This window comes from Branchiostoma floridae, chromosome 3 (assembly GCF_000003815.2).
Source record: "Branchiostoma floridae strain S238N-H82 chromosome 3, Bfl_VNyyK, whole genome shotgun sequence".
Classification (NCBI taxonomy): domain Eukaryota; kingdom Metazoa; phylum Chordata; class Leptocardii; order Amphioxiformes; family Branchiostomatidae; genus Branchiostoma; species Branchiostoma floridae.
The window spans coordinates 13,162,419-13,186,731 of record NC_049981.1 but is presented as its reverse complement, the minus strand read 5'-3'; the positions used below and the strand labels follow the sequence as shown (position 1 = coordinate 13,186,731).

The window sequence follows — 24,313 nt, the reverse complement described above, 5'->3', positions numbered from 1 at the left end:
CCTTTCAATCTGATCTATGCAAGTCTGTTATTGGTTAAAGGAAAAACTTCCTTCAGATAACGTGGTCTGATTTTGCTGCTTGTGGTGATAGAATATTTTTCACTGAGATATTTTTGTAACGTTAGCTCCTTATGATCATATTGCTGTATTGGCCTTATTTGGAATGTGGTAACCTGTAAGAGAACCCCCTACATTCAGAGTAGTACGGTCCAAACTCAGTCTCTTACGACCGTACCAGTCTAGCCCGTTTTGCTGCAAACCTCAGTGCGTTTTGGCGCTGTTACCGACTGTTGAGACACTGCATGGACTGGTGCTGTGTATTTCCTGGACCTTAACTCGGCGGAAGGGTAAACCAGGGTCCTTTGGGTGGTACTTTTCCTGTAAAATAACCTTAGAAGACTGAGCCTGACCATAACCTTTTTGGCCTGACACAGTATTTGACTAAAGATGGTCTCACACCGCAGTACTCAATCTGGGACATAGGAAAAACTTAGGTACCGGTGGAGGGTTGGAAGCTTTCGTTGACTGTGACCAAGGAGGTTAAATTCTGCTCTTTTAACTAAGGCATGCAGATTTTACAGAAAAATGCACTTACTCAGCTACTTTGCACTGTCTGAAATAAAAAAAATGGTAATAAAATCCACCTGTCTATTGAGAATATAGTGCAGATTTTATTCCTGAAGTGCAGGACTAATTCTCTAGGGCCAGTCGTTTAATATAATTTCTAATATGAATCCTGATGTAAGGTTTGTGGAGATGACTGAATAAAATCTGAGGCCTTATGATGTCATATAGAATTTGGACTGTGCTACTACTGTAAATGCATTTAAGTTCGCGGGGATTTAATTTCGCGGTAGCGGGAAAATTGACTTTTCGCGGTGGTTTTGATTTCGCGGTAGCACCATGCACTGTAATCTCTTACTGTTATGGAAAAATGTTCGCGGTGGTTTTAAATTTGCGGTGAAGCAGCCGCCGCGAAAACCGCGAACATTAATCCACTGCGAACATTTCTGCATTTACAGTATCTATGGGTAAGTTAACGTTAATTCAGGACCCTGGTCAAATAATCTTGTTGCTTTGTTTGCAGATGGATAAATGTGAAGAAAACACGTTGTCAAAAGTGAAACTTGAACGTAAATACCAGTGCCCGCATTGTGACCACGCCACGAAGGACAAGCGTAACCTGAAGCGCCACGTGCAGACTCACACCGGTGTGAGACCTTACCAATGTGTGACCTGTAGTAAGGGCTTTACAAGAAAGGCTCACCTGAAGATCCACCAACAGACGCACACGGGCGACCGGCCATTCCACTGCCCGCACTGCGAGTACTCCACTACCAGGAAACACGTGCTCGACTCTCACATGTACCTGCACACCGGTGAGAGACCCTTCATGTGCGGAGAGTGTGGGCACAGGATGGCATACCGAGCTGACCTGGTTAAACACATGAGAAAACATACCGGCTCTCGGCCATTCAAGTGTCCCATCTGTGACTATGCCGCTGCTCAGAAACAGGGCTTAGATCGACACATCGCCATGCACGAAGGGTTGCGACCGTTTGTTTGTGATGTGTGCGGCCTCCAAATGTCATGCAAGTCCAACCTCACCAAGCACATGAGGACACATACCGGATACAAGCCATATCAGTGCCCGTATTGTGAGCACTGCTCGGCTCAGAAGGACAACTTAGCCCGACACATAGCCCGGCACACGGGAGCACGCCCGTTGGTGTGCGGCGTTTGTGGGTACGGAACGGCAGACAGGTCAGGCCTGAACCGTCACATGAGGATTCACTCCGGTGTGAGACCCTACAAGTGTAGCAAGTGTAATTACGCGGCCACACGGAAGCACCACCTGGACAAGCACCTGCAGACGCACAGCTCGGAGCACCCGTACAAGTGCCATCAGTGCGACTACTCGGCACTGCATAAGAATAACCTGGCTCGTCATGTGAAGCTTCGCCATGTACAAATTGCTGGGTGACACTTCTTTTGGCAACACCTCAAGGGCGTAGGCATTTATGGTGTATGCTACTGCCACATGCCCTGCTCAGCATGTATCTAAAATGTGCCAAAATGACTTTAAATAAGGCAATCCGAACTTGTGTGAATTTAGATAAGTGGCACATAGGTCAGCAAGTTTCCTTGCTGTTTCATACTGAATCATAGCAGCATATATTTTTTGTTGGATATATATATAGCCCTGGTATATATAGCCCTTTGCCTTTAACCACCGAATTGGAACCAGGAGCTCAACTGTGAGGCTGCTACCAGTTAAGCTACAGGGACATCCCACTTGTAGATGACTTTAAATGCATGTAGGATTATATCTACTACTTATAGCAATTGTGTGTGTGTATGTGCAAATTATATTAAATCTTTTGCAGGTAAATTTCTACAACAGAGCCCAGCTTTGATAGAATGTTGGACTCTGTGTGGAAATGCTCGCTACGTATCTAAGGAGAATGAAAAAAAAATCATATTATTATTATTTGCTATTATTATTCTTAAATGAAGTCTAGGCATTGACCTAGGTTTGATGTGAGATATAAGTGACTATGCTAGGAGATGGTAGTGAATGTTGCTTTTGAAGGCTTGCAGGCTGTGCATGTATTTGGGAAGGAAGAGAGAGAGGGGGAGAAATTTCCAAAGTGTTGTGCATAAAACAGAAGTGATGTTTTTGTTATGATTTATTTTGTTATGACAGTTCTTGACTTCTTCATGCCTGTCAACGGGTTGAAGTGATGTCATCTCTTAAGACAGGATGGGCTGGTTGACCAGGTCTTCCTGTGAGGGTAAAAGAACTGTTAAGTACTGTACATGGATGACAAATCCTGTCCAGTTATTTTGCTTTGTTTATTGTGATTTTTATGAGGAAGTAAGGTCTAAAGAGTTAGAAAATGCTGACTCCAGAACAGAATTAGCAAATTCTCATTGAATTCTATCTGCATTATCTAAAGAATTGGAATAAAGATTAGGAATGTGTGCTAGTGATGACCTCTACCAGACTAGATGGGATTGAGTGAAGCCAAGCCCTGATTGTTATTGTAAGCTAAACCCCACTGTGTCTGATAAAGATTATGTAAGTCTTGTATATGTAGATATATACACTAGTATGCTGTATATACAGTATATATCAATATAAAGCTGTGCTATTTGTCTTTACAAATCCCTATGAAGCAAATATAGTGTTCTATTAAAGGATAGTTTACTGCTATTCACTGTGTTGGGAAAATTTCCTTGTTCATCCCTAGATGCCATTTACCTAGTAATATGCCAATGATGGTCTAAGGTTGAACCATAATCAGGTCTAAAAGCAATGTAATTGTTATGTTAACAGCAGCAGGCCCTATAACATAGCATACTTAAGTAGTTGCTTCCAGATCTTTTACAAGTATCTGCTAAGTGATGTACAAAAATCAGGTTTTACCCAAGGTTCCAACACGGTGCATTGCTGGCAGCTGCAGGGCCCGCTGTATCCGCAAGGGCAGTACAGCGCACAGACGAGGGGAAAGTCGATCAGGTCCTGCAGGGTACTGGCCAAGTCCTTCTGATCGGCTGGGATCACTAGCACATGCAGAGGACGAAACATTGTGTTCAAACAAAGACGTTATATAACGTACTTGGTTCAAATATCAACGATCAATTTGTATTCCAATGACTTCCGACAGACTTCTCTCCCACACAAAATACTTAAACATGAAATTTCAGGAGGACGGCACAGACTTCTGTTCACCTTTAACTGCATGCTGTCACCTTCCCGTATTAAAGGTCAATTGTCAGAGGAGTTGTGTCATCATTAGTATTATTCTTTTAAAAAAAAGGCCAAACGACAAAAATTGTTGAGTGTAGGTGAAGAAGTTTCAGTTAAGCCATGCAAATTTGCGCAGAAAAGGAATATTCTGGATGAACAGTTCTTATTTGCAACGCCTCAAGGGCTAGCCTAATACATGTGTGCGTCCGTTTGGCAAGAATTCCCAAAATTCGATGGGTAAATTCTGCGCTTACCCCGTGTTTGTTGAACAGGCATGCAGACGTGTCCGCAGCCGTTAGAACAGCAGGCCTGGCCGGCCGGACAGCTGCCGAACTTCTGCAGAGCCCACTGCCCTCCCCAGCTAAAGGAACCACAACCTTCCACACAGATGCCGATCATGCCTGTCGTATCCGGGCAGAACTCTGCAGAAAATATTTGTTTATTGGTTAAAAGTATATAGTTGGTGCAACGTGCGTTTCAGCATTGACAAGACATTTAATCTAATTTTCGGCTGTCTTTAAGCCCCCTTTACAAATCAAGAATTTAGCTCGGCCGATTTGTTGGCGAGCTCCAAATGGACATTTTCGGCCGGAGTATGACCGGCATTTTGGCGATTTAGTGCGGGCTTCGGGCGACTTTTAAAAGCTCGTCTGTTGGGATTTAAACCTCCTCGTAATCTCAGTTGTGCATAAAAAACAGAAAAGACAATCACTTGAACTTTCCGGAGTGAAACACCGAGCCCCGTCTAATTTGTGACGACGTCGATTGTTTTGACAAAAAATCCAGCCGATGCTCGAGCGATGTTGAAATTCATCGAGCTCTGACCGATTTACAAATTCGGCCGGCGTTCGCATGGATTGTAAAGCCGGCTTTACAGCAGCTAGACTCTATCAGTGTAATTACGTTGAGCCCCCAAACTGACCATGCCAAATGGTCCGACCTTTTGGCGTAGTGGTTAGCGGCGTTGGGTTTGTGAGCTGGTGGCACGGGCTTCAACCCCGGGAGCCAGGAGACTGTTTCTACTCGCCTGTTGATTCCCATGTCGACCGTGTGAGTAACAGGCTAAACACGTGCCACACGGGCCTATTATATTGAACTCGGAGATGCGAGGACGAATCTCGGTGGAAAGATAAGAGGGAGTAGTGTAACCAATGAGCTTTTTTCTGATAAAAGCTCGATCCTTAATTGGTGTAACAGTGGGGTTCAAACACCGTCAGACTAACTTTGCTACATGGTCGTTAGCAGCGTTGGGAGTTGGTCGCCCAGGAGCTAGGAGACTGTTTCTACTCCTACAAGGGCGTTGTACTGTACAAAACATGTGTTACTACATGTGTTTTACCAGTTATGTGGAACAAACAGGTGATGCTGTGTGACGGTACTTACGCTCCAGCCCGACGGTGGTTGACGGGACGGTCTGACAGGTGTGTCCGCAGCCGTTGGACAGGCAGGCCTGACCATCCGGACACCCCCCGGGCACGCACATCTCCGCACAGATCCCGAACTGACCAGACACTAGAAGAAAAGGAAAGTTTGACTGCTTTTGATGGCTAGTATCGCTTTTAGCTAGAGCATGGACATAATCCCAATGCCAAGAGCAGTGGTGTAACTACAAACGGTATGTCTGAACGTTACCATGCATGGCGTAATGCTACTCTTCTCCGCAAGTGTGGTGCTTCAATGTGCTCCCTTAAACAGGGGTCCTTGGACTTAAAAGGGGTGCAACCCATTCCAGTAGTGTGCCAATAGACAAGATCCCGACAATATGATTATATGGGAGCCACAGAAGCCAAAGAAGAAGAAGAAGGATTACATTAAGACTTGTATCCTTCGACCCTGCGGCGTCGGGGCACCAGACACTACACCACAGTCTCTCAAGTAAGGTTAGATAAAAAGAAGAGTTCGTTGTCGGCAGGATTCGAACCTGCGCGGGCAGAGCCCAATGGATTTCTAATCCATCGCCTTAACCACTCGGCCACGACAACTCAGATAATCACTTTCTTTTCAACGTCAGACGTCAGATCACACATTGGTGGTGATTAAATGCATATCTTTACTTTGTCCGTTATAAGAACGCAAAACTTGTGCAACTATGTGAAAGTCCTTTGTTCTCATTAACCTTCAACTGTCAAAGATCACGGGAGAACGTTCTCAAATTCTAGCTCATTGAAACTAATAATCTATCCTGGATCTTTTTAGATTTAAAGTAGTGCTTTCCCGGTGACCATTATGTTACTTGGGCTCCTCGCGCGGAGCCTCTATATACAGCGATCATTTTCATGTCAGCTGGCGTTTTCAAAAGGCTTACAGGTCATTCCAAATGTACATGAAGATGTCTGGACCTGTTTGAAGCCTAATGTCCTTTATATATTCAGATTTTTACAAGTCGGGACTCGAGCTCAATCTGTAATACCGCTTCCGGCCTTAATTTTTTTTATCGACTGAAAAGTGGCAAAGAGACCATCATTTAGGGAATGAGGAAATCGGGAAAGAGATGTGAAGTTATTTTTTTTGCTTATTTTGCGTCTTTTTCGTACTTTTAAGTATTCAAAACCAAGAATAAACAAAATTTTGCTTAACAAACCGATGGAATGACAAGTTTCTCCGTACAATCTGCCCTCTTAAGTGATCAATTGTGTCCTTCTTCTAAATTTTCACGCTTTGAATTCGAAGGACTACCCTATGCAAATACCAATCTGCAATCATATTTTCTGAATAAGACGATGTGGAGCAAATGCAACGACGTTTTTTGGCAGTTTATCTATCAGTATACTAGTAGATGAAATTTCCTACCAAATTGAAATGCTGGCTTGACAGTGCAATGTAAATCTTGGTCGCCGCGAATAGCATCTCAAAACACGAGACGTTTCAATATGGTGTTTTTAAGCCATGCAATTTTGCTATCATGGTTTTAAATAAAGCTAGCAAAGTGGCAATTTTCGGAATCTTAATTTTTTATTTCAGTAAACATTTATAATAAATTTTAAAAAGAAAAATCACCAACACTTTCCGGGGATAAGTATACAGGAAGACATACCTCCTCGCAAAAGCGCGAGCGCCGCTACTAGAATCCAGGAGTACATTTTTCACTGAGAACTTGTTTCACAATGTGGATAATTTTACAGATAAAACCTTATATATACTAGTACATATGACGCGTGCCGAATCGGAAGTTGGCTAAGGGGGCGGGGAAGCGGATGAGATATGGTGTGTAAATAACTGTCGTTAGTTCCGACAATGTTGACTTCGCGTATACCACGTAAGCTTGCTTTGTACAATATATTCCAATTTTCAGGCACATGTGTGATGTTTCGTGTATAGATACATTAGGTGCATAGCAGAGGACCGATGAAAATCGAACTGTACAAAAGACGCCTGAGAAAATAAGAAGTAATTTTTGCTAACAAAGATATTTGGGCAGATTTTCAGAACTAGCTAAGTTTAGAGACTTTAAAAAAAGACATCATTGATGTATGTGGGAACTGAACATATGCACTTGACCAAAAACAATTAGGTCTTTTTCCATGTGACATGCAACATTGATTTCTTGCATTTTAGTCAACTTTCCTTACCTGACTGGTAGTGGATGTAAAAAGGCATTGGGAGATGACAAACCTTTAGTCAGGGAATTGAGCATGAAACTGCTTAACCAAAGAACAAAATGCTATCAATCAGGAAATTCCTGTTACCAAAATGGGAACACACACGCACTTGCAAACACACACATATACAATATACGCATAAACACACATACACCAGAACACATACATACACAGACGTACAAGCACACACATTCATGTGCATGCATGCACATACCTGCACACGAGCACGCACACACACACACACACACATTCTCTCTCACACACACATTTTCCTGTTTGTTCCAACTACAACTTTGAATGATAGTAAGTTGTAACATTATATTCTAGAACCTAGACAAAAGACACACAATCAACTCACAATATATCTTTAAACATTTTAATTAACGTCTCAAACCTTCCATACTCACATGTCAAGGACAATAAAACACTCTTAAGTCTGGCATCATTTTAAATGTTTAAAACCTCTAAATGAAACTGAGCTCACTACCAATACAAGTCTACCATGATTTTTAATATGAATTTATTCATTTGGTTCTCAAACACTTTAATATAAAGCAAATTAAGCAAAAGGGAAATAGTTAAAAACTGAGGGCTGAGAAGACAACTTGTATCTAATTGAATGTTTATTTATTTACCCCCTGATACTTGTGCATCGAGGTACAGCCTTCCCCTCTGAGTCTGTTTTCATTTCAATCATCCTGCTAAGCACATTTTTTTCAAATATGAGAACCAACAAAATTGATGTGTGTCTTAAGGCTTTGTTGGACCCACTTTCACATCTGCCTCTGAAAACAAGGGCGAATTCCCACTCTAGGCAATAAAATGCATCTCTTCAATATACGTTTTTCTTTTATGGTACATGTGTACATGGTTTTTACTTCTTACTCCACCTTATGTTCCACTTGATACACATGGAGACAGCAATAAAAAAGAAAGATTTGCTACATTTTCTAACACAAGTACCTATATGTGTTGATTTACATGTAGTCACAAAATGTTGATAATTCAAAACAAATCACAGAAATGAAATCACAACTTGCATATCTATGCATGTTGCTATGTTGTCATTGGTGTCATTCACATTATGCATGAAATATGTAACATCCTCATAATCCAATGCAATGTAAATACAGAAAAATACATCCAAATTTGCTAATGATTTGCATAAATATATAAACGTCATCAATTTTTTTCGAATGTGTGCCTGTTAACTTTTCAGCTGTCAGAAAAGTTTGTTACAGATGCTTGTCAATAATTGGTTCTGTCATAGCCCTGCTGAAAATTTTATGACAATAGAATTGTATGGAAAAGTGACCATGCCTGTACCATGAGTACAGTCATACAATACCATGTCTGTACCATGAGTACAGTCATACAATACTTGGTGCTGTATGTACCATGTCTTACATGTATGTACTTGGTTCTAGCTTGGAGGAAAGTGCTTGTTGCAGAGATGTAAAGGGGGTGGCATCCCTGAGATTTATTGCCAATATGATACCTCGCAAGCACAGTACCTCATAGTAAAGGCATAGGGGGCATTTTCTCTGAACTATCATCCTTACCTACCAGTCTGCAGATTGTATCATACAGACCTGATAAAACAGCCTACAATCTGTCTGTTGAACTGGGGCATTTTGTACTGGACAGTTGTCAGCCAATCAGCAACTGCTTCAGCACACACACACCCATCTTGTTGTTCTACCAACCAATCATGTCACTTCTTACAGTCAAGAGGTGATGTGATTGGCTGATAAATTACAAAATGATTAAGAGGCCAATTCACCAGGGCTTTTGTTTGCTTATTGCACAATACAAGCTTCAGGCCTGGGAGGAAGGTTGTGAAATATAAGCTATATTTAGAATGATTGATTCTGATCGTCATATATGTATAAATCTATTATCAGAGTGATGATGGTGTCTTCTCATGAAAGAAGTTGTCATCTCTGTACATCCTGTTCTCAGGTTTGTCCAGCTCCCGTTTGGCAACCTCCATATCTGAGTGGATAGCAGCTATCAGTTCATCTGGAATGGAACAAAGTAGGTTAGTATAGAGTACATGTCTTCCTTAGATTGTGTTTAAGTTTATTACAGCACTCCAAGGGAGAGTGTCTGTGTTCGTGTGCATGTGTACATTGTTTGTGTGTATGAGAGAGAGAGAGAGAGAGTGAGTGTGTGTGTGCATGTGTATTTCTGTAGTGCAGTTTCTCTGTGTTCTGCCAGAGGGCATGAAGTCTACTATGTCTAATTGCTGTTCATACGAGCGATCGCGATGATGTCATGGTGACGCAGTCGTAGGCAACAAGCAGGTGTTGGGCAAAATATTGATTTACATATCAACCAGTGATTTGATCTGTAAATTTAACTATCAATATTCAATCCAATCTACTGACGTCGTGGTAGGCAACACAATATAAACAACAGATATAAACAACAACAGCGATCGCTCGTATGCCTTGACACAGCAAACTCCTTGGTTTGAAGAAGGATCTGATTTTGCTTCTGGCACCAAAAGATTAAGAGAAAGAGAATACTTCGTAGATTACAAAAGCAGTTTTGTTTCACTTCTAGAATGTAGCTGATTTCAGAACATACTTACCAACAGAATTAAAGGACATTTCTGGCCGTATGTAGCCGACTATACACACACTGAGGGTGGAGCCATAGAAATCCTCCTTGAAGTGATGCAGAAGATGAGGTTCCTGTGAACAAAGAACAATCAGACTTATCACATCTGCTTAACCATCATGGACTGGGGTACAGACCCATTCAACTGTGCATCCAAGTATGCAAATGATGTATGTGTACAAGTAGGCAATCGTCATGATAATGCATATCACTCACCTTGTTTAAATTTCCATATTTGTGATATGATGAAAGGTTCTCTTACCTCATTTGACACTTTTGTCTGTAGAAAGAAATTGTCTGCTGACCTACCATTCAACACTCTTTTAGCTTTGTAAAAGGTACCGCACACCCTATACTTGTGACACCTACATTAACGTTGCCCTTTTTACTCTACAAGCTCAGGTAAATAGGGAAAATTGTGACCTTTTTCTTATACATTTGTTGTATGCTGTTTTTTTCTGTCAGCAAACCCCACCAACAACTTGGAGAATACAGCTCTCAGAAGAGTCCAGCAAACAGAAAATGTTAGTCTTCTATCCCAACATCTGCTTGGAGATAAGGACTTTGGACTGGGAATTGATCCTGAAAAAATTCCCAGGAGCTGAACTCTGTATCAAAATAGTCGGTTGTGTGATTGGATTACCACACAGTGAAGTCTTCTGATTGACAGCAGCCAAACTTTGAATGGTAACGTAACGTAACAGAGCCCTGTCTTGTTGGTGGAGTAGCTACTGCTGGAAGCAGAATGAAGTACAGGGCCGGACTGCAGGCTTATATGTTATTCCTGTGTTGTTGTCAACATACCATAGATTTTGTCTTGTCCTTATAAAACGGGTTCCATCCGAGGCTCATGACCATCTTGTGGACCTCCCCACCATCTACACTAGCCCAGCCATGGTAGATGCCAGTTGGAATGTCCTTGGGTATGTGGTCCACCACCTCCTTAGCCAGATTCGCTGGGGAAAAAAAAAGAAATAAGTTAAACAGGCAAATAAACACAACAGAAAGGTAATACAAACATAATACAAAAGTTGTTGAAAGGCATATTCTCGTGGAATTTGTTCGCATTTTTTTCTCAGGACTAACTCGCATATGTGGTCCTGCTGTATGACCAATCATGAATGCATGATCATGTAACATTGAAGGATCATAAATAAGCTTTAAAATTGATGAAGTACCGGTAGCAAGATGACAGTCTAACCATAAATGAATGTGCAAAAACAAGCATGAAAGGATTCAAGTTCAAGGAAGAGCCAAGGTCTGACCTATACAAATTACATAAAAGGTTAGGAGACATTATTTGTTACATTGTACTTGGCAGCCAAAGTCTTGACCACCAAAAAAGTCAACCTCAAAAAATTGGGAAATGATTAACTCCGGGTGCTTTCCCATTTCGATCAAATGAATAGTTAATTTGCATACCCTGTCACGTAAATTCTGAGAACGCATTGAACGCAATTGTGCGTGGCCGGAAGAAAAAGAAATCAAGTATACTTCCTGCCCCCCTCCCTCTTCCTACAGTAAAAACCTTGCTCTTACGACGCAAGCCATCACCTGGGGTATATAATCTGTCGGTTCCTTGTCAATTTTTTTTTCAAAAATGAAATCTGTAGATACCGTCTAACGTCTAATTTCATACCGGAAGTCTCCGATTCGCAAACATATTTTACTGTGGCCAAGGTTACAAAAACTATCAAACCGGCAAATTTAGATTCTGCTAGAATTTGTGAACATTAACACTCACCTGTTGGTATTCCTAGTTCTTTACTGCCTCTGCCGAACCCGTGGACAACTTTCCCGCGGCAGAAATACGGTAAAACACTCGAAAAGCTCATTTTTCTAGACGGTTCCGCACAAACGCGACAAGCTACTACGTTATATATTACTAAATGGAGGTCAAAGGTTGTGCAATACTAGTCGACTATACCAATATTTCAGGGGGACTGAATATAGGAACCTACAAATCCCATTATTAAAAAAAAAATGTCGAAACTCTGTAGAGTTAAAATCACTTTATTAAGTAAATAACTAAATATATCCTTACATATCTGACGAAAGACTACAATGACTCTATTACTAACCTAAGCAGTATAAATAAGATACCCCCATTATATGAATGGTACTATCCAGAATTTGTCTGCCTTGATTTAAAAAGTAGTCTTACATTCGGATACTTGATTGTCACTGGCGTATTTTAGTCTATAATGAGAAAAATGAAGACTAAAAATTATGAAACTCTTATAATTCTTGGTTAAAGCTGTAGATTGCTTTTATTGATGACAATGATATAATACTAGTACACTATTATGGCTAGACGTTTTGTGCTAGATCTCTACTTGATGTCTTTACCAATCAGATGCTATGTTCTCGCTGACCGCAATTGTTTCGTTGTCAAACTCAAAGTGGTTTCATTCAGTCTGTCAAACCAAGGGGTTTTGATAAACGTCCCTGGTACAATTTGTCATTTTAACCTTTCAAGAAACTACACAGAAGAAAAGAGCAGCATCAGAGATAGAGATATTCTCGGTGGCACGTAGGTGTGTGTTACATTGTTGTCATTCTCCTGTGCTGTGTGGATGATGAAATATATGATTTAAGGCTTTTAAATGTTAAACCTAACGTTAACCTTCAACTCAAAGCAGAGGTTATTCAGGAAAATTGTGACCTTTTTATCATGTATATGCCCCGTTTTCTGTCTGCCAGACTTTAAGAGAAATACAAATACCATGATACAAAGAGTCGTGACAGACATAACGTTACATAGACACACACACATTCATAGGCACATATATATATATACACAGACATAGACACACACACTCAGAACGTTCATACACAGACATACACATAGACACACGCACACGACGGAAAAAGAAGATAGTATCTTCCTTTGTGTTATCAGAATTTCATCAATATGCTCACAAACCCAGATTCTATTAAAACTGTTCGACCAAAAGGCTTAAAGCTGTTTGGTATGGTCAGTTTAGCAGTCTCACTTTTCACCCCCACTGTTACAATATCTTCTGCAGCAGCCATGCTGGAGGATGGCTGTGTGTTGAAGTGCCGGCGCTGTCGTTCATCCCTGGTGAACGGACGCTGCGTTGTCGGCAGTCATGGCGGCGGTGACTCCTGTCCCATGGAAGGTCTGTCCACACTATGGTACATCAGTGATAACAACATCCCTGACTGGATACAGGACCAAATCATCCAGGTACTAACTAGTACATTTTGTATTACTGTAAAATGTAACCATGGCTAAGATAAGCCTGGGAACCAGCTGTTCTAGCCTTACTCCAGTCTCCTTACTGTAGGTTACAGAAGCTACCAAGAGAGCAAAGAACAACTTAAAGGGCTGGCACCCAGGCAAAGTTTAGGTCACAGTTCTAAATAAACACAGTATAAAGTTCCAGATTTTGTAGTAAATTGTATAACTAACCTTCGTGAAGATGGAGGTATCGTTTTCAGTTTGTTTGTTATGGTGTGCGTGAAAGTTGTTACAACTGGCCCAGGTTGCAAAAATGTTTTCACAAGAGACTTACAGGATGGGAAGTTGTTTGTCCTGGGTCCAAAGCTGATTTGATTTCTTATTGCATCCGTTATCCATTTTCCTATGGCCACCCTGTCATGTATGTGGATCATAATAAATTTGTCTTGTTTGTTTGTTGTCCCTCCAGGTACACTGGACCAAAGGACGGCTCCTGTGCCCAAAGTGTGGCGGCCGGCTGGGCTCATTTGACTTTGTCTCCCTGGTGAAGTGTCCCTGCGGTGATCAGGTCTTCCCTCCTATACACATCCAAAGGTGTCGTGTGGACGTGGACAAAGTCTCGCCAAAACACATACCCAAAACACAGCAAGGGGAAAAGTTACCTTTAAAAATGTGTGAAACAAAGGAACAGGCCTGTGGTATTGTTTCACCAGAACATTTGGCAGGTGGACAGCTGGCAGACAAGCACTATGAGAAGCCAAAGAAAAACCGGAAAACAGATGTTGCAACTGTGGGAACAGGCGATGCACCTGTTGGAACAGGTGTATCTGTTAGAACAGGTGTTTTACCTGCTAGAACAGTTGTTACACCTGCTAAGACAAGACTTAGTGTTGCACCTGCCAGAAAAGTTGTCACACCTGGCGGAACAAGTGTTGTACCTGCTGGAACAGGTGATGCACCTGCCAGATCAAACACTGCACCTGCTGACACAGGTGCCTCATATGTAGCTGATGATGGAGTTGCTGAAACGGATTCCTCTGTCAGTGACATGGCAGAGTCAACTTCCAGCACTATAGATGAGGAGGAATCAGAAGGAGACCAAACCACAAGGACTGCTGCCAGCTGGCAGCGCCCTCTAGTGGTTACAGATGGTGATGACAGTTGTATCCATGACACAAACTTGTTCCAAGTGTTAGAGGGCTTGGACGGAGGGAACACAGGACACACAGCAGACAGACGGAGGATCAAGAGGCAAACAAAGAGGGAGAGAAACAAGCTGAAGAACATTCGTAAGAAGCAGAGAAGACACGAGAAGTGGGTGAAGAAACAGGTGACCATGTATTACCTGCTCATTATAGACCTGGGGAGAGATTTGAGCTAGGTGAGAGAAATGGACTTATCTGTCCATGCATGTGTTAGCAGACCTGTCTTCTACATCTGTACAGTAAAACTTAACATATCCTACTCTTACAGACACAGGAAGATGAGTAGTTTAAGGAGGCAGAGAGAGGACTTCTAATCTGTCATGTCTGTCTGTAACTGTACTATGAACTGTGACATGTGTTAGCAGACGTTTTCTGTAGCTGCACAGTAAAACTAACCATGTTCTATGTTTTCATTAGACCCAGGAAGTTGAGCAGTTTGAGGAGGCTGAGAGAGAAGGACTGATCTGTCCCGTCTGTCTGGACCTGTACTATGAACCGTACATGTGTCAGCCATGCGGACATGTCTTCTGTGACCCTTGTCTCAGACAGGTCGCTAAGGATGACCCTGGCTGTACGGCCTGTCCACTGTGCCGTACTGTGGTCATCACGGTCAACTACTCTTACCGTAAGTTGAGTCTATACTTCATAGTAAACACATCTGCTTTTCGTAGAATTTTAACATGGGAAGGATCTTTGGTATCATTTCTCCAATGTGCTTGCTTACATATCATTAGAAATATATGTCTACCGGTAGTACTTTCCCCCTTATCAGTCCCTTTTGTCTTGACGGACACTTCTATGGTTATGGGCATGTATGTCTGTTTCATTTTGAATGAAGGTGAGGTCTGTAGTCTTTCTTGTTGCATCTTGTTTTTATTGCTAAAGTGTCATCAGTTAGCGTAGTTATAGAAATTAGCCACATAGACAGTATAACTATTCCCTTCTCTTCCTACATCAGAACTTAGTAAGACCATGCAGGAGTTTTTCCCACGACATCACGAGTCGCGGCGCCGTGCAGAACGCCAGACCCAGTACAAGAGCTGGCCACTCCCAGGGGTCACCGGTGCCCGTGCCCTGTGGTGGACGACCGTGACCTCGCTGACCTCTCGCCGGGGTGGGCGGAACTACCCTCACTACCGCAGCAACGACGATGATCTGAACTACGACGGGAGCATGTTTGACGAACTCTTAGTGTACTTCTACTCTATCAACTGGATCATAGGTTTGTTTGTGGTTTGTGGACTGTGTTATTTTACCATACGTTCTTTCATTTTCTAAAACAAGACAGCCAGTAATTAGAATAAAACAATCATGATGCAGAGTTGTCAACATAGATTTTTATTACCAACTCATTTGATGTATTTTAATATGAGTGAATGATGTAATAGTATTTGTGTGTGGACATAAAATTTGCGACTGTATTGAAAACATGACCAGAATTCTGCAAGCTCACCATGTGTACAGTCCAGTTTTGACTTCTGTTGCAAAATAAAGGTTGAAGTACATGTAGCTTAGGTATCAATCCTTCATTAGTTATGCTTGCTCTCTCACTAGTGTGTTCTCACCATTGTTAGTAATACATGTACAAAATGTACATTCTCAACAATGCAGTGAGAGCACCATAATATGGGGGCAGGTTTAAACTAATGAGGATGTACCCAAGCTACTTCAACTTGAAGAGAATCTTTTCCATGCATAGCACTACTTACAATATTTATTATTTGAGCTTATATCTAGAAACTTAGTGTATGTAGTTGGGAGAAAAACTGAACGGGAGCTGATTCTATAAATAACCTGTTTGTTTGTCTCATTAACATTATTTCTGCTGTCATGTCTGCTGTATGGAAAAGGTGTATAGGTTTGGAAACCAGGCTATGACGAGAAAACTTCCAACAGAGCTTCCATGACTTGTCAATCTACTTGCAATGGAACAACTGTATTACGTTAAATAATGTCCATATAAGTAAAAAACATGTCAACAGGGCCAAACAGGTTTGAAATTCACTTTAAAATCCTTTGTTTATAACACTGAAGTGACAGAATACAATGTGTAAAGTAACAACTTAGTATCATAATAATACTATTTCATAATGTGCAATGTGTTACAAAACTACATAATATCATAACTTAAGTCTTAACCTTATAATTTTTTGTTTAGAACATTGAAACATAGAGTGAAACACATACACTACTTGACTTCATAATTAACATTGCTTGTTTGACAAGCATAAAATTTCTTCAAAATTAAACTTTATTACAACGGTTGTATACTTTGTTTCTTGGCTTGGCGTTGTTGTTGCAGTAGATAGTGTTGGGTTCTCAACCTAAGCTGCTGCTGAAGTCATGGAACTTTTGCAGCTCCCCCTGGCTGACGGTGTTGTGCGCTGCAGCTAGGGACTTCACAAAGTCTTGTAGACAGACGTCACGGGGCACTACCTGCAGGGACACATGGGTAATCTTCAAACAAACAAACAAACAAACAAAAATCAATTCTATGCTACACTTTGGTGCATATGATCATGACTCTCCACTGACATGGTGAAATTCCTGCCACACTTACTTCTATGTAGAACTCAACAGTACACTGTACAAGACATAAACAGAACTGAATCAGCTTACAGATGTGGCTTGTGTAGCAGGGACTGTCATTCTCCAACAGTACTGTCTAATCATAGCCACTACCGTTGGGCTGGAGTTGATTAGAATTATTGACCAACAAAGGCTACATACACTGTAGGTACAAGACTACAAACCTGATCAGATGGCATCTCTCCCAGTCTTCCCTTCACAGCTCCTACATCCTGACTGTCACAAGGGGTCCACTGATCACCTAGCGGTACATCAGATATCAGTGGGCTGGTAAGAAGCATTGGTCATTAAAACAACATTGGAAGACTTTGAAGATTGTTGGCAAACCTTGGTGTTTACTGTGAGACCACTAAAAACCATTGCAAGAACTTTATGAATGCTCAACAGTCTCTCCTTTGTGGATGATACAGTACAGAAAATACTAGTGTGTGTGTTGAGGTGGATGATTGTTTTTTTAACATTTTTGACAGTCCTCTATGTGTGAGGTTTTTTGACTGGTAGAGGGCAGTCTGACTGGGTGGACCTTGAAAATGACAGATCCAGCTGGAGATGCACACTGTCCAGGCAGCTAAAATCAGGAGAAACCAGACTGATGCGCATGGCAGAAGAGAAGCGGTTCCTGCAAAAAGAACTCAGGCCTAAGTCAGACTACAGATGTGCGTGGCAGAGACTGTCGTTCTCGTATAGGACTGTTTAGCCACAGTCAACGCTGTAAAGCTGATATCAATTAAGATTTTACCATGGTCAATATTAACAAAAGGAGGCCAGTCAGAAAAGTTAGTCAGAGAACTTCACATCCCCCAATATCTGAGAATGATAATTTATCTTGTAATCTGCTTGGAGATGACAGTGCCTCGCATACCTGTAGTCTGTCTCCAGTGTGTGGCCAGCTGCAGGTCTCTGATTGGTTCAAACAGCGCGGCCAGGATGACGGTGGCGATGTCACTGCCTGAGTACCCCTGAGTCCTGTCAGCCAGCTGGCCCCACTCCAGCTCTGTCAGCTGGACCCTGTTCTGACTGGTGTGGATCTGCAGCAGGGACTTCCTGGCCTCCCTGTTCGTACAGAAATACATCATGTAGATATACACTGTATGATGTTGGTTATTCAAATTTGTGTTGACGTTTTTGACCTAATAAGATGGAGACCATATCCCACTCTGTGACCAGCTACCACCACAAGTAAAGTAAACAGTCCTGAATCAGCCCTAAGTGGAAACTCTATAATATAAATTCTGAAATATGAAACAAGATTGTGACATTTAGTAATTTTGCAGCACATACAATGTAGAACTGAGCAGGGTTGTTAGAAACCAGTACATTTTGTAGTTTACTAAATGTATATTTTACATAGGAATTGTCCTTACTGCAGGAGGCATAATGATGTAAATTGATATAAGTAATTACTGTAAATGTATTTAAGTTCGCGGGGATTTTATTTTGCGGTAGCGGGAAAAAGGACTTTTTGCGGCGGTTTTAATTTCACGGTAACACCATACACTGCAGACTAATACCATAATAGAAAAATGTCACCGCGAAAACCGCGAACATTAATCCACCGTGAACATTTCTGCATTTACAGTATACTAGTACACCCAATACTAGTTTCCGTCAACCTTCAAACAGTGAAGTATCTAGATGCAGAGATTGTGTACATGTACATTTACCTGTCTGGGAGGGGGACGTAGATCCTTCTCTGAAACCTGCGCAGGAAGGCTGAGTCCAGTTCCCAGGGACAGTTGGTGGCACACATCAGGAAGATTTTCTCGGACAGCGCCGATGTGTCTGCCCCCTCCATCTGCCGCAGCAGCTCCGTCTTCACGCGCCTCGTGTGCTCCTCCTCGCGACTCGTTCTCTTCCGACAGATGCTGTCGATTTCATCGATGAAAATAACCTGGTGACAACACAAAAGTTAATAAGTTTCAAGCTTTGAAATGAAATAGCATTTGGGTGATTCAGTCCGATATAACCAGCTGTTATTGCTCCACATACCTGCGAAACTCATGTGTTCGTGCTTATACTGGCTATACAGATATAGATACAGCATACTAAAACATAAAAAAAAAACAGCATACCACATTAGTGATGATTTCAGGTAGAGTACTGTACATCTATTTCCGTTTGCAGCACTTAGATTTTGTGTCATGGCAAAAATCAAGAATTTGCAGCATTTGAGTTCGTGGTTGAAAAATAACAGCACACATGTTTGCAGGGAGAAGCCATTGCGAGATCTGCAAATCTAAACAAGGCAAAATGGTTGGACTTACAGTGTGTCCAGAATTCCGGAATGCTAGCAACAGTGCTAAAAGCCATTGTGTTAGCAATTAAGGGTTATGTCTGTGGACCAAAAAAGAACACCCAACTGGCAACTTTTACAGACAAAATCCTAACTCACTGATGTGCCCTTTCTGTATGCTGCCTGCTGGAACAATTCTTTTATCAACCTGAAATGGTGCCAAAAACACAATAACTATGTACACATTTTGTATGGCAGAATCATCAAATATAGCAGAGTTATCTGTCATATGTACAGAAACTGCTAGGGGGCAGAGTTGGAGACTTCAAAACAGAGTCAGCATGCTGACAAGCCTGGATGAGGTTAGATTGTCACGAAAGGAAATACAGCTGACAATGGAAATGTTTCTCACATCACTGAGAATTCTAACTTTGGTGTAGCATTGTTCTATGCCAGACCCACTCTTGTCTACATCAAGAAATGACCCTGGCATATCGGCATGCATTCTGTCCTTTTGTGAGCATTAGCACTGGCCGATCAATACTAAGTTGTCTAGAGACAACATGATTGGCTTAGACCCTTTCCCTCGAACCACATGAGGGGAGTCTCTGATCGGCTGCACTAATATAGCAAGAAGGACAGAATGTATGCCAGTACACCAAGGTTGTTGCATCAAACTTTCTCTCTTCCTTTACTGCCCACGATGATTAGGTCGATTATTAAGGCACAGTCTTTATTCAACGTCCTATCCGAGGGACGTCCCTAGCCGAAGCTAGACACTCATTTTCACCTGAGTGAAGTGGGGAAAGTCGTGTTAAGTACCTTTCCCAAGCGCACAAGATTGAAGACATGGCAGGGTTCAAACTCAGGACCTCTTGGGCCGATTACGCCATATGATTAAACAATGCCTGGCATGAGAGGAAAGGCTGTGAAAATAAAAGTTCCTCACTTTTCACTCTCTCCCACCCAGCTAGAGATGAGGTCAGAACTGGACACGCAGTAGAAGGTGGAGTCTATCTCTGAAGACAAGGCATGGGCCAGTCGAGACTTTCCTAAAAGAACAACAACAGAAGACACCGTTTCTGACTGAATTATTTCTAACAAGCAAAACCAACAAGTGACCGTAGGTAACATACTCTGTGACCTAGTTATGGTTTGTGTCGGTTGTGGTGTTTTCTGTGGTGTATGACTCGGTGTTTATATCGCATACAGAACACATCACATCAGCTTATACCAAAAACTTACTTAAAAGCTAACATACCTATCACTGCCAAATTTAAAACAGTCCTGTACGCATTAACAGCGGAATCAGCGCCTCAATCGAACGACACCAAATGAAAACAACAACGCACACCAGTTTAAAAAGTGGGTCAGTCACAGCTGTGGACAGCTGCCCACACGACCCCACATCTGCTTCGAGATAAGTAATTGCCACACCCCAACGTCTATAGGCCAGCTGTTCTACGTTCTAACCATAAAATGTATATAGCTATCAACCGCGCAAAATGTTAACAGTATGCTATGTCAAACCAACCTCAATATTGGAAACGCAAAGCCCAAACGAGATGGCATATTCCGACGAGGACAACATCTGCTTGACGGTATCAAATTACTACAAGGCTTAATGCACAATCATAAGGAAGACCTGAACCACTATACCGGACGGCGTAGGGGTGAAAACTGAAATTATTACATCCATAATAAAAACAGCTACGGCGAAAAAAAAATAACGTGCATCATTTCCCAACCGAGTACAGACGACATGCCAATCCACATGCGATTGCGGCATACGGAACATAGAGATATAGGTGCGAACACTCAACGCACAAAGTGATTACAAGACTCTGTTACTGGAGGTCACCCTCCAGTGTCACAGAGTAACAACAGGTGTAGGATGAAGTAGAAGAGGAGAAAAGTTTAAATGAAGCAAGTTTCTAGAGGACATCTTACATGATGAGAGATGGCTGATTAATACAGTTAAGTTAAAGCCTACAATGAACATTATTATGTTCTGGAGCGAGGGCAGTGGCAGGCAAAACATATCGTCAAAGCTTGCAACCTTCTAACCAGGTTACATACTCACCTGTACCAGGTGGTCCATACAAGAGGATCCTTCTCCATGGCTTTCTAGCACCTGCAACAAGATGGAATGTTGTCAGCTCAAGAGAAAATACTCATCCTGACAAATATAACACTTTTTTATCAAGATAAACACAGCAGGGATATAACTGTGCTGTACATTCTATAATATACAATCTTGTCCAGAATGGGGCATATGACTCAGATGTGAATTTTAAATGAAACTGAGAATGTAAAGTTAAAATCTGCACAAAACTTTTTTTCCCATGTGAAACAAACAGAACAATTCAGCAGAGCCACCTGTAAACAAGTGTGGGTACTGCAGGGGAAGAATGATGGCCTCTCTCAGAGCTTGCTTGGCTTCTTCCAGCCCGGCCACATCCTGGAACCTTAGGGACCCCTTGGGCACGATGGCATCTTCAATGGAGATCCTCCTGCTTGTCCTTCTGTCATCAGGTTGTTTCTTAGTGACCGGAGTATCTGCACGACCTAAAAATCAACAACCAGAGATAGGTAACATGTTTTACATAATGTCTTTTTAGCAATAATGAGGTGATTCTATAGATGACATAATCTAAAAAAGGAAAGTGAGCAGAAAGGAAAAAAAAAGATTTGTACATTTTGAGGAGATGGTATGCTAACAATGAACTTAATCCCTATTCTTTCATGTGATGATGACAAAATGTCGTAACAATCTGTCCATAGCCTCTTGAGTCATGTTGTTAATGCACAAAACCACAAACTACACCATACACACAACAGAAACATAACGTTTCAAACTTTGGCAAAGGTAAGAAAGTCACATGTGGTTAGGGTTGTTGACTCAGATACTGGCAGTACTGAGTTTGAATCCCTGACAGGTCCAGGGGTTGTGCCATTGGGAAAGGCGCTTAACATTGATTTCATCACTCAATTCAGGTGAAAATGAGTACCTAGCTTTAGTTAGGGAAGTTCCTCAGGATGTAAAATGGAAGTCCTGTGAAGAAAGTCACATCCCAAGCACAATAAAGAACCCCCCACACTACTTATTAAGAGTAAAGGTCCATTCCAGTGTGAGTGAAACAAATAAACCTGCCTGGATAAGCTGCTTGTACTCTTCAGTACAAACCTGGTGTGTTTCTTTGTGAGGCAGTTTACAGGCTATGCAGTATAAACAAATACATGTAGATAAATAAAGTAAGAGCCCTACAGGGTTGAGTGGAGTGTCCATCAGGTACCAGTCTGGTGCTGGTCAGCTGTTTCTGTTTGGTGTGGAGGATCTGCATCTGGTAGTCCATGGACCTCAGCAGTTCTGACAGGGCTGCCTGCACACAGATGGAGAACATACTTTCACTTTCACATTACAACTCAGGTCATTGACCTGTTTTTTCAGGTAAAGGAAAATAACATAACACACACATCATAACATCATGAAAACATCAACACATGAAACAATCACACAATAAATAAAAGCAATGAACACCAAATTTGCATAACATGCTAATCTTGATTTCCACAATTTCAAGGGAACTGCTGAGGTCCATTAACAAGATAATCTTACTTAGAGTCTTTTTGGAATATGATAGTAGTCTATTGTCTGATGATATAATTTAGAACTTCGAATCGGACCATTGTAGTTCAAATTTTATTCCAGTCCTTGATCCATTATTCTGCTATCATTCAATTCACATACCCAACCAGACCTGTCCCTGGTGCTGGTTCCTGTTCACATACTAGTACACAAGCAGACCTGTCCCTGGTGCTGATTTCTGTTCACATACACAACCAGACCTGTCCCTGGTGCTGATTTCTGTTCACATACACAACCAGACCTGTCCCTGGTGCTGATTTCTGTTCACATACACAACCAGACCTGTCCCTGGTGCTGATTTCTGTTCACATACACAACCAGACCTGTCCCTGGTGCTGGTTTCTGTTCACATACTAGTACACAACCAGACCTGTCCCTGGTGCTGATTTCTGTTCACATACACAACCAGACCTGTCCCTGGTGCTGATTTCTGTTCACATACACAACCAGACCTGTCCCTGGTGCTGATTTCTGTTCACATACACAACCAGACCTGTCCCTGGTGCTGATTTCTGTTCACATACTAGTACACAACCAGACCTGTCCCTGGTGCTGATTTCTGTTCACATACACAACCAGGCCTGTCCCTGGTGCTGATTTCTGTTCACATACACAACCAGACCTGTCCCTGGTGCTGATTGATGCACACATACAAAACCAGACCTGTCCCTGGTGCTGATTTCTGTTCACATACACAACCAGACCTGTTCCTGGTGCTGATTTCTGTTCACATACACAACCAGACCTGTCCCTGGTGCTGATTTCTGTTCACATACACAACCAGACCTGTCCCTGGTGCTGGTTTCTGTTCACATACTAGTACACAACCAGACCTGTCCCTGGTGCTGATTTCTGTTCACATACACAACCAGACCTGTCCCTGGTGCTGATTTCTGTTCACATACACAACCAGACCTGTCCCTGGTGCTGATTTCTGTTCACATACACAACCAGACCTGTCCCTGGTGCTGATTTCTGTTCACATACACAACCAGACCTGTCCCTGGTGCTGGTTTCTGTTCACATACTAGTACACAACCAGACCTGTCCCTGGTGCTGATTTCTGTTCACATACACAACCAGACCTGTCCCTGGTGCTGATTTCTGTTCACATACACAACCAGACCTGTCCCTGGTGCTGATTTCTGCACACATACAAAACCAGACCTATCCCTGGTGCTGATTTCTGTTCACATACACAACCAGACCTGTTCCTGGTGCTGATTTCTGTTCACATACACAACCAGACCTGTCCCTGGTGCTGATTTCTGTTCACATACACAACCAGACCTGATGCTGAATTTCTCTCTCCCTTTTTCTCTCTCTCTCTCTACACACACACATACACTGCCAGAACAAACTATTTGTCCCTTTCCTCTATATGTGGGCCATCAACTATAATGATAAGCACAGGAAAGAGACACAAACACCAGGTCCTGAAAAGTTCTTGAAAT

The 24,313-nt window shown here is 42.0% G+C and overlaps 5 protein-coding genes and 1 non-coding gene across 10 annotated transcripts in view; 2 read left to right on the top strand and 4 right to left on the bottom strand.

The window, feature by feature from the left end:
* Positions 1-121: 121 nt before the first annotated feature.
* On the top strand, positions 122-2,498 carry LOC118412306 (gastrula zinc finger protein XlCGF8.2DB-like). The gene is made up of 2 exons (XM_035815100.1): positions 122-347; positions 1,088-2,498. The coding sequence occupies exon 2, from the start codon at positions 1,088-1,090 to the stop codon at positions 1,982-1,984; it is 897 nt and encodes a 298-aa protein (XP_035670993.1). The 5' UTR covers positions 122-347; the 3' UTR covers positions 1,985-2,498.
* Positions 2,499-2,675: 177 nt separating this feature from the next.
* On the bottom strand, positions 2,676-6,918 carry LOC118412321 (WAP four-disulfide core domain protein 3-like). Its single transcript, XM_035815121.1, has 5 exons — positions 6,789-6,918; positions 5,138-5,266; positions 4,009-4,176; positions 3,431-3,567; positions 2,676-2,787 (listed from the first exon to the last, which is right to left on the bottom strand). The coding sequence occupies exons 1-5, from the start codon at positions 6,832-6,834 to the stop codon at positions 2,755-2,757; spliced, it is 513 nt and encodes a 170-aa protein (XP_035671014.1). The 5' UTR covers positions 6,835-6,918; the 3' UTR covers positions 2,676-2,754.
* Positions 5,655-5,736, bottom strand: Trnas-aga. Its single transcript has one exon. It is a non-coding gene; the product is annotated as a tRNA-Ser (tRNA).
* Positions 6,919-7,713: 795 nt separating the features above from the next.
* Positions 7,714-11,911, bottom strand: LOC118412322 (riboflavin kinase-like). Its single transcript, XM_035815122.1, has 4 exons — positions 11,723-11,911; positions 10,783-10,934; positions 9,950-10,052; positions 7,714-9,375 (listed from the first exon to the last, which is right to left on the bottom strand). The coding sequence occupies exons 1-4, from the start codon at positions 11,811-11,813 to the stop codon at positions 9,254-9,256; spliced, it is 468 nt and encodes a 155-aa protein (XP_035671015.1). The 5' UTR covers positions 11,814-11,911; the 3' UTR covers positions 7,714-9,253.
* A 420-nt stretch (positions 11,912-12,331) lies between these two features.
* On the top strand, positions 12,332-16,653 carry LOC118412290 (E3 ubiquitin-protein ligase RNF180-like). Of its 2 annotated transcripts, none has more exons than XM_035815065.1 (5): positions 12,332-12,515; positions 13,008-13,189; positions 13,653-14,513; positions 14,806-15,013; positions 15,347-16,653. In XM_035815065.1, the coding sequence occupies exons 2-5, from the start codon at positions 13,013-13,015 to the stop codon at positions 15,664-15,666; spliced, it is 1,566 nt and encodes a 521-aa protein (XP_035670958.1). In that variant the 5' UTR covers positions 12,332-12,515; positions 13,008-13,012; the 3' UTR covers positions 15,667-16,653. The 2 variants fall into 2 exon arrangements, with proteins under 2 accessions (XP_035670958.1, XP_035670959.1); XM_035815066.1 differs by having other exon boundaries at positions 12,337-12,515; positions 13,011-13,189.
* LOC118412297 (vacuolar protein sorting-associated protein 4B-like) overlaps positions 15,711-24,313 on the bottom strand; it is a 40,861-nt gene continuing 32,258 nt past the window's right edge. For all 4 annotated transcript variants that reach the window (XM_035815084.1, XM_035815082.1, XM_035815085.1 and 1 more), the window contains 9 exons: positions 22,479-22,593; positions 21,590-21,778; positions 21,294-21,344; positions 20,160-20,262; positions 19,370-19,418; positions 18,642-18,868; positions 17,840-18,030; positions 17,142-17,218; positions 15,711-16,824 (listed from right to left, as the gene is read on the bottom strand). In XM_035815084.1, the coding sequence (XP_035670977.1) occupies positions 16,708-16,824; positions 17,142-17,218; positions 17,840-18,030; positions 18,642-18,868; positions 19,370-19,418; positions 20,160-20,262; positions 21,294-21,344; positions 21,590-21,778; positions 22,479-22,593 (1,119 nt within the window). In that variant the 3' untranslated portion in view covers positions 15,711-16,707. The remainder of the gene's footprint in view (positions 16,825-17,141; positions 17,219-17,839; positions 18,031-18,641; positions 18,869-19,369; positions 19,419-20,159; positions 20,263-21,293; positions 21,345-21,589; positions 21,779-22,478; positions 22,594-24,313) is intronic.

Coding starts and splice junctions, on each gene's coding strand:
- LOC118412321 (XM_035815121.1), bottom strand. CDS start 6,834: ATGTACTCCTGGATTCTAGTAGCGGCGCTCGCGCTTTTGCGAGGAG. Junction 3,568..4,008: donor GCCTGTTCAACAAACACGGG/GTAAGCGCAGAA, acceptor TGCATGTGCTAG/TGATCCCAGCCGATCAGAAG. Junction 2,788..3,430: donor GCACCGTGTTGGAACCTTGG/GTAAAACCTGAT, acceptor TTACCCTCACAG/GAAGACCTGGTCAACCAGCC.
- LOC118412306 (XM_035815100.1), top strand. CDS start 1,088: ATGGATAAATGTGAAGAAAACACGTTGTCAAAAGTGAAACTTGAACGT.
- LOC118412322 (XM_035815122.1), bottom strand. CDS start 11,813: ATGAGCTTTTCGAGTGTTTTACCGTATTTCTGCCGCGGGAAAGTTGTC. Junction 10,053..10,782: donor AGGACAAGACAAAATCTATG/GTATGTTGACAA, acceptor CTTTGTTCACAG/GAACCTCATCTTCTGCATCA. Junction 9,376..9,949: donor AATGTCCTTTAATTCTGTTG/GTAAGTATGTTC, acceptor GTTCCATTCCAG/ATGAACTGATAGCTGCTATC.
- LOC118412290 (XM_035815065.1), top strand. CDS start 13,013: ATGCTGGAGGATGGCTGTGTGTTGAAGTGCCGGCGCTGTCGTTCATCC. Junction 14,514..14,805: donor AGAAGTGGGTGAAGAAACAG/GTGACCATGTAT, acceptor TGTTTTCATTAG/ACCCAGGAAGTTGAGCAGTT. Junction 15,014..15,346: donor CACGGTCAACTACTCTTACC/GTAAGTTGAGTC, acceptor TTCCTACATCAG/AACTTAGTAAGACCATGCAG.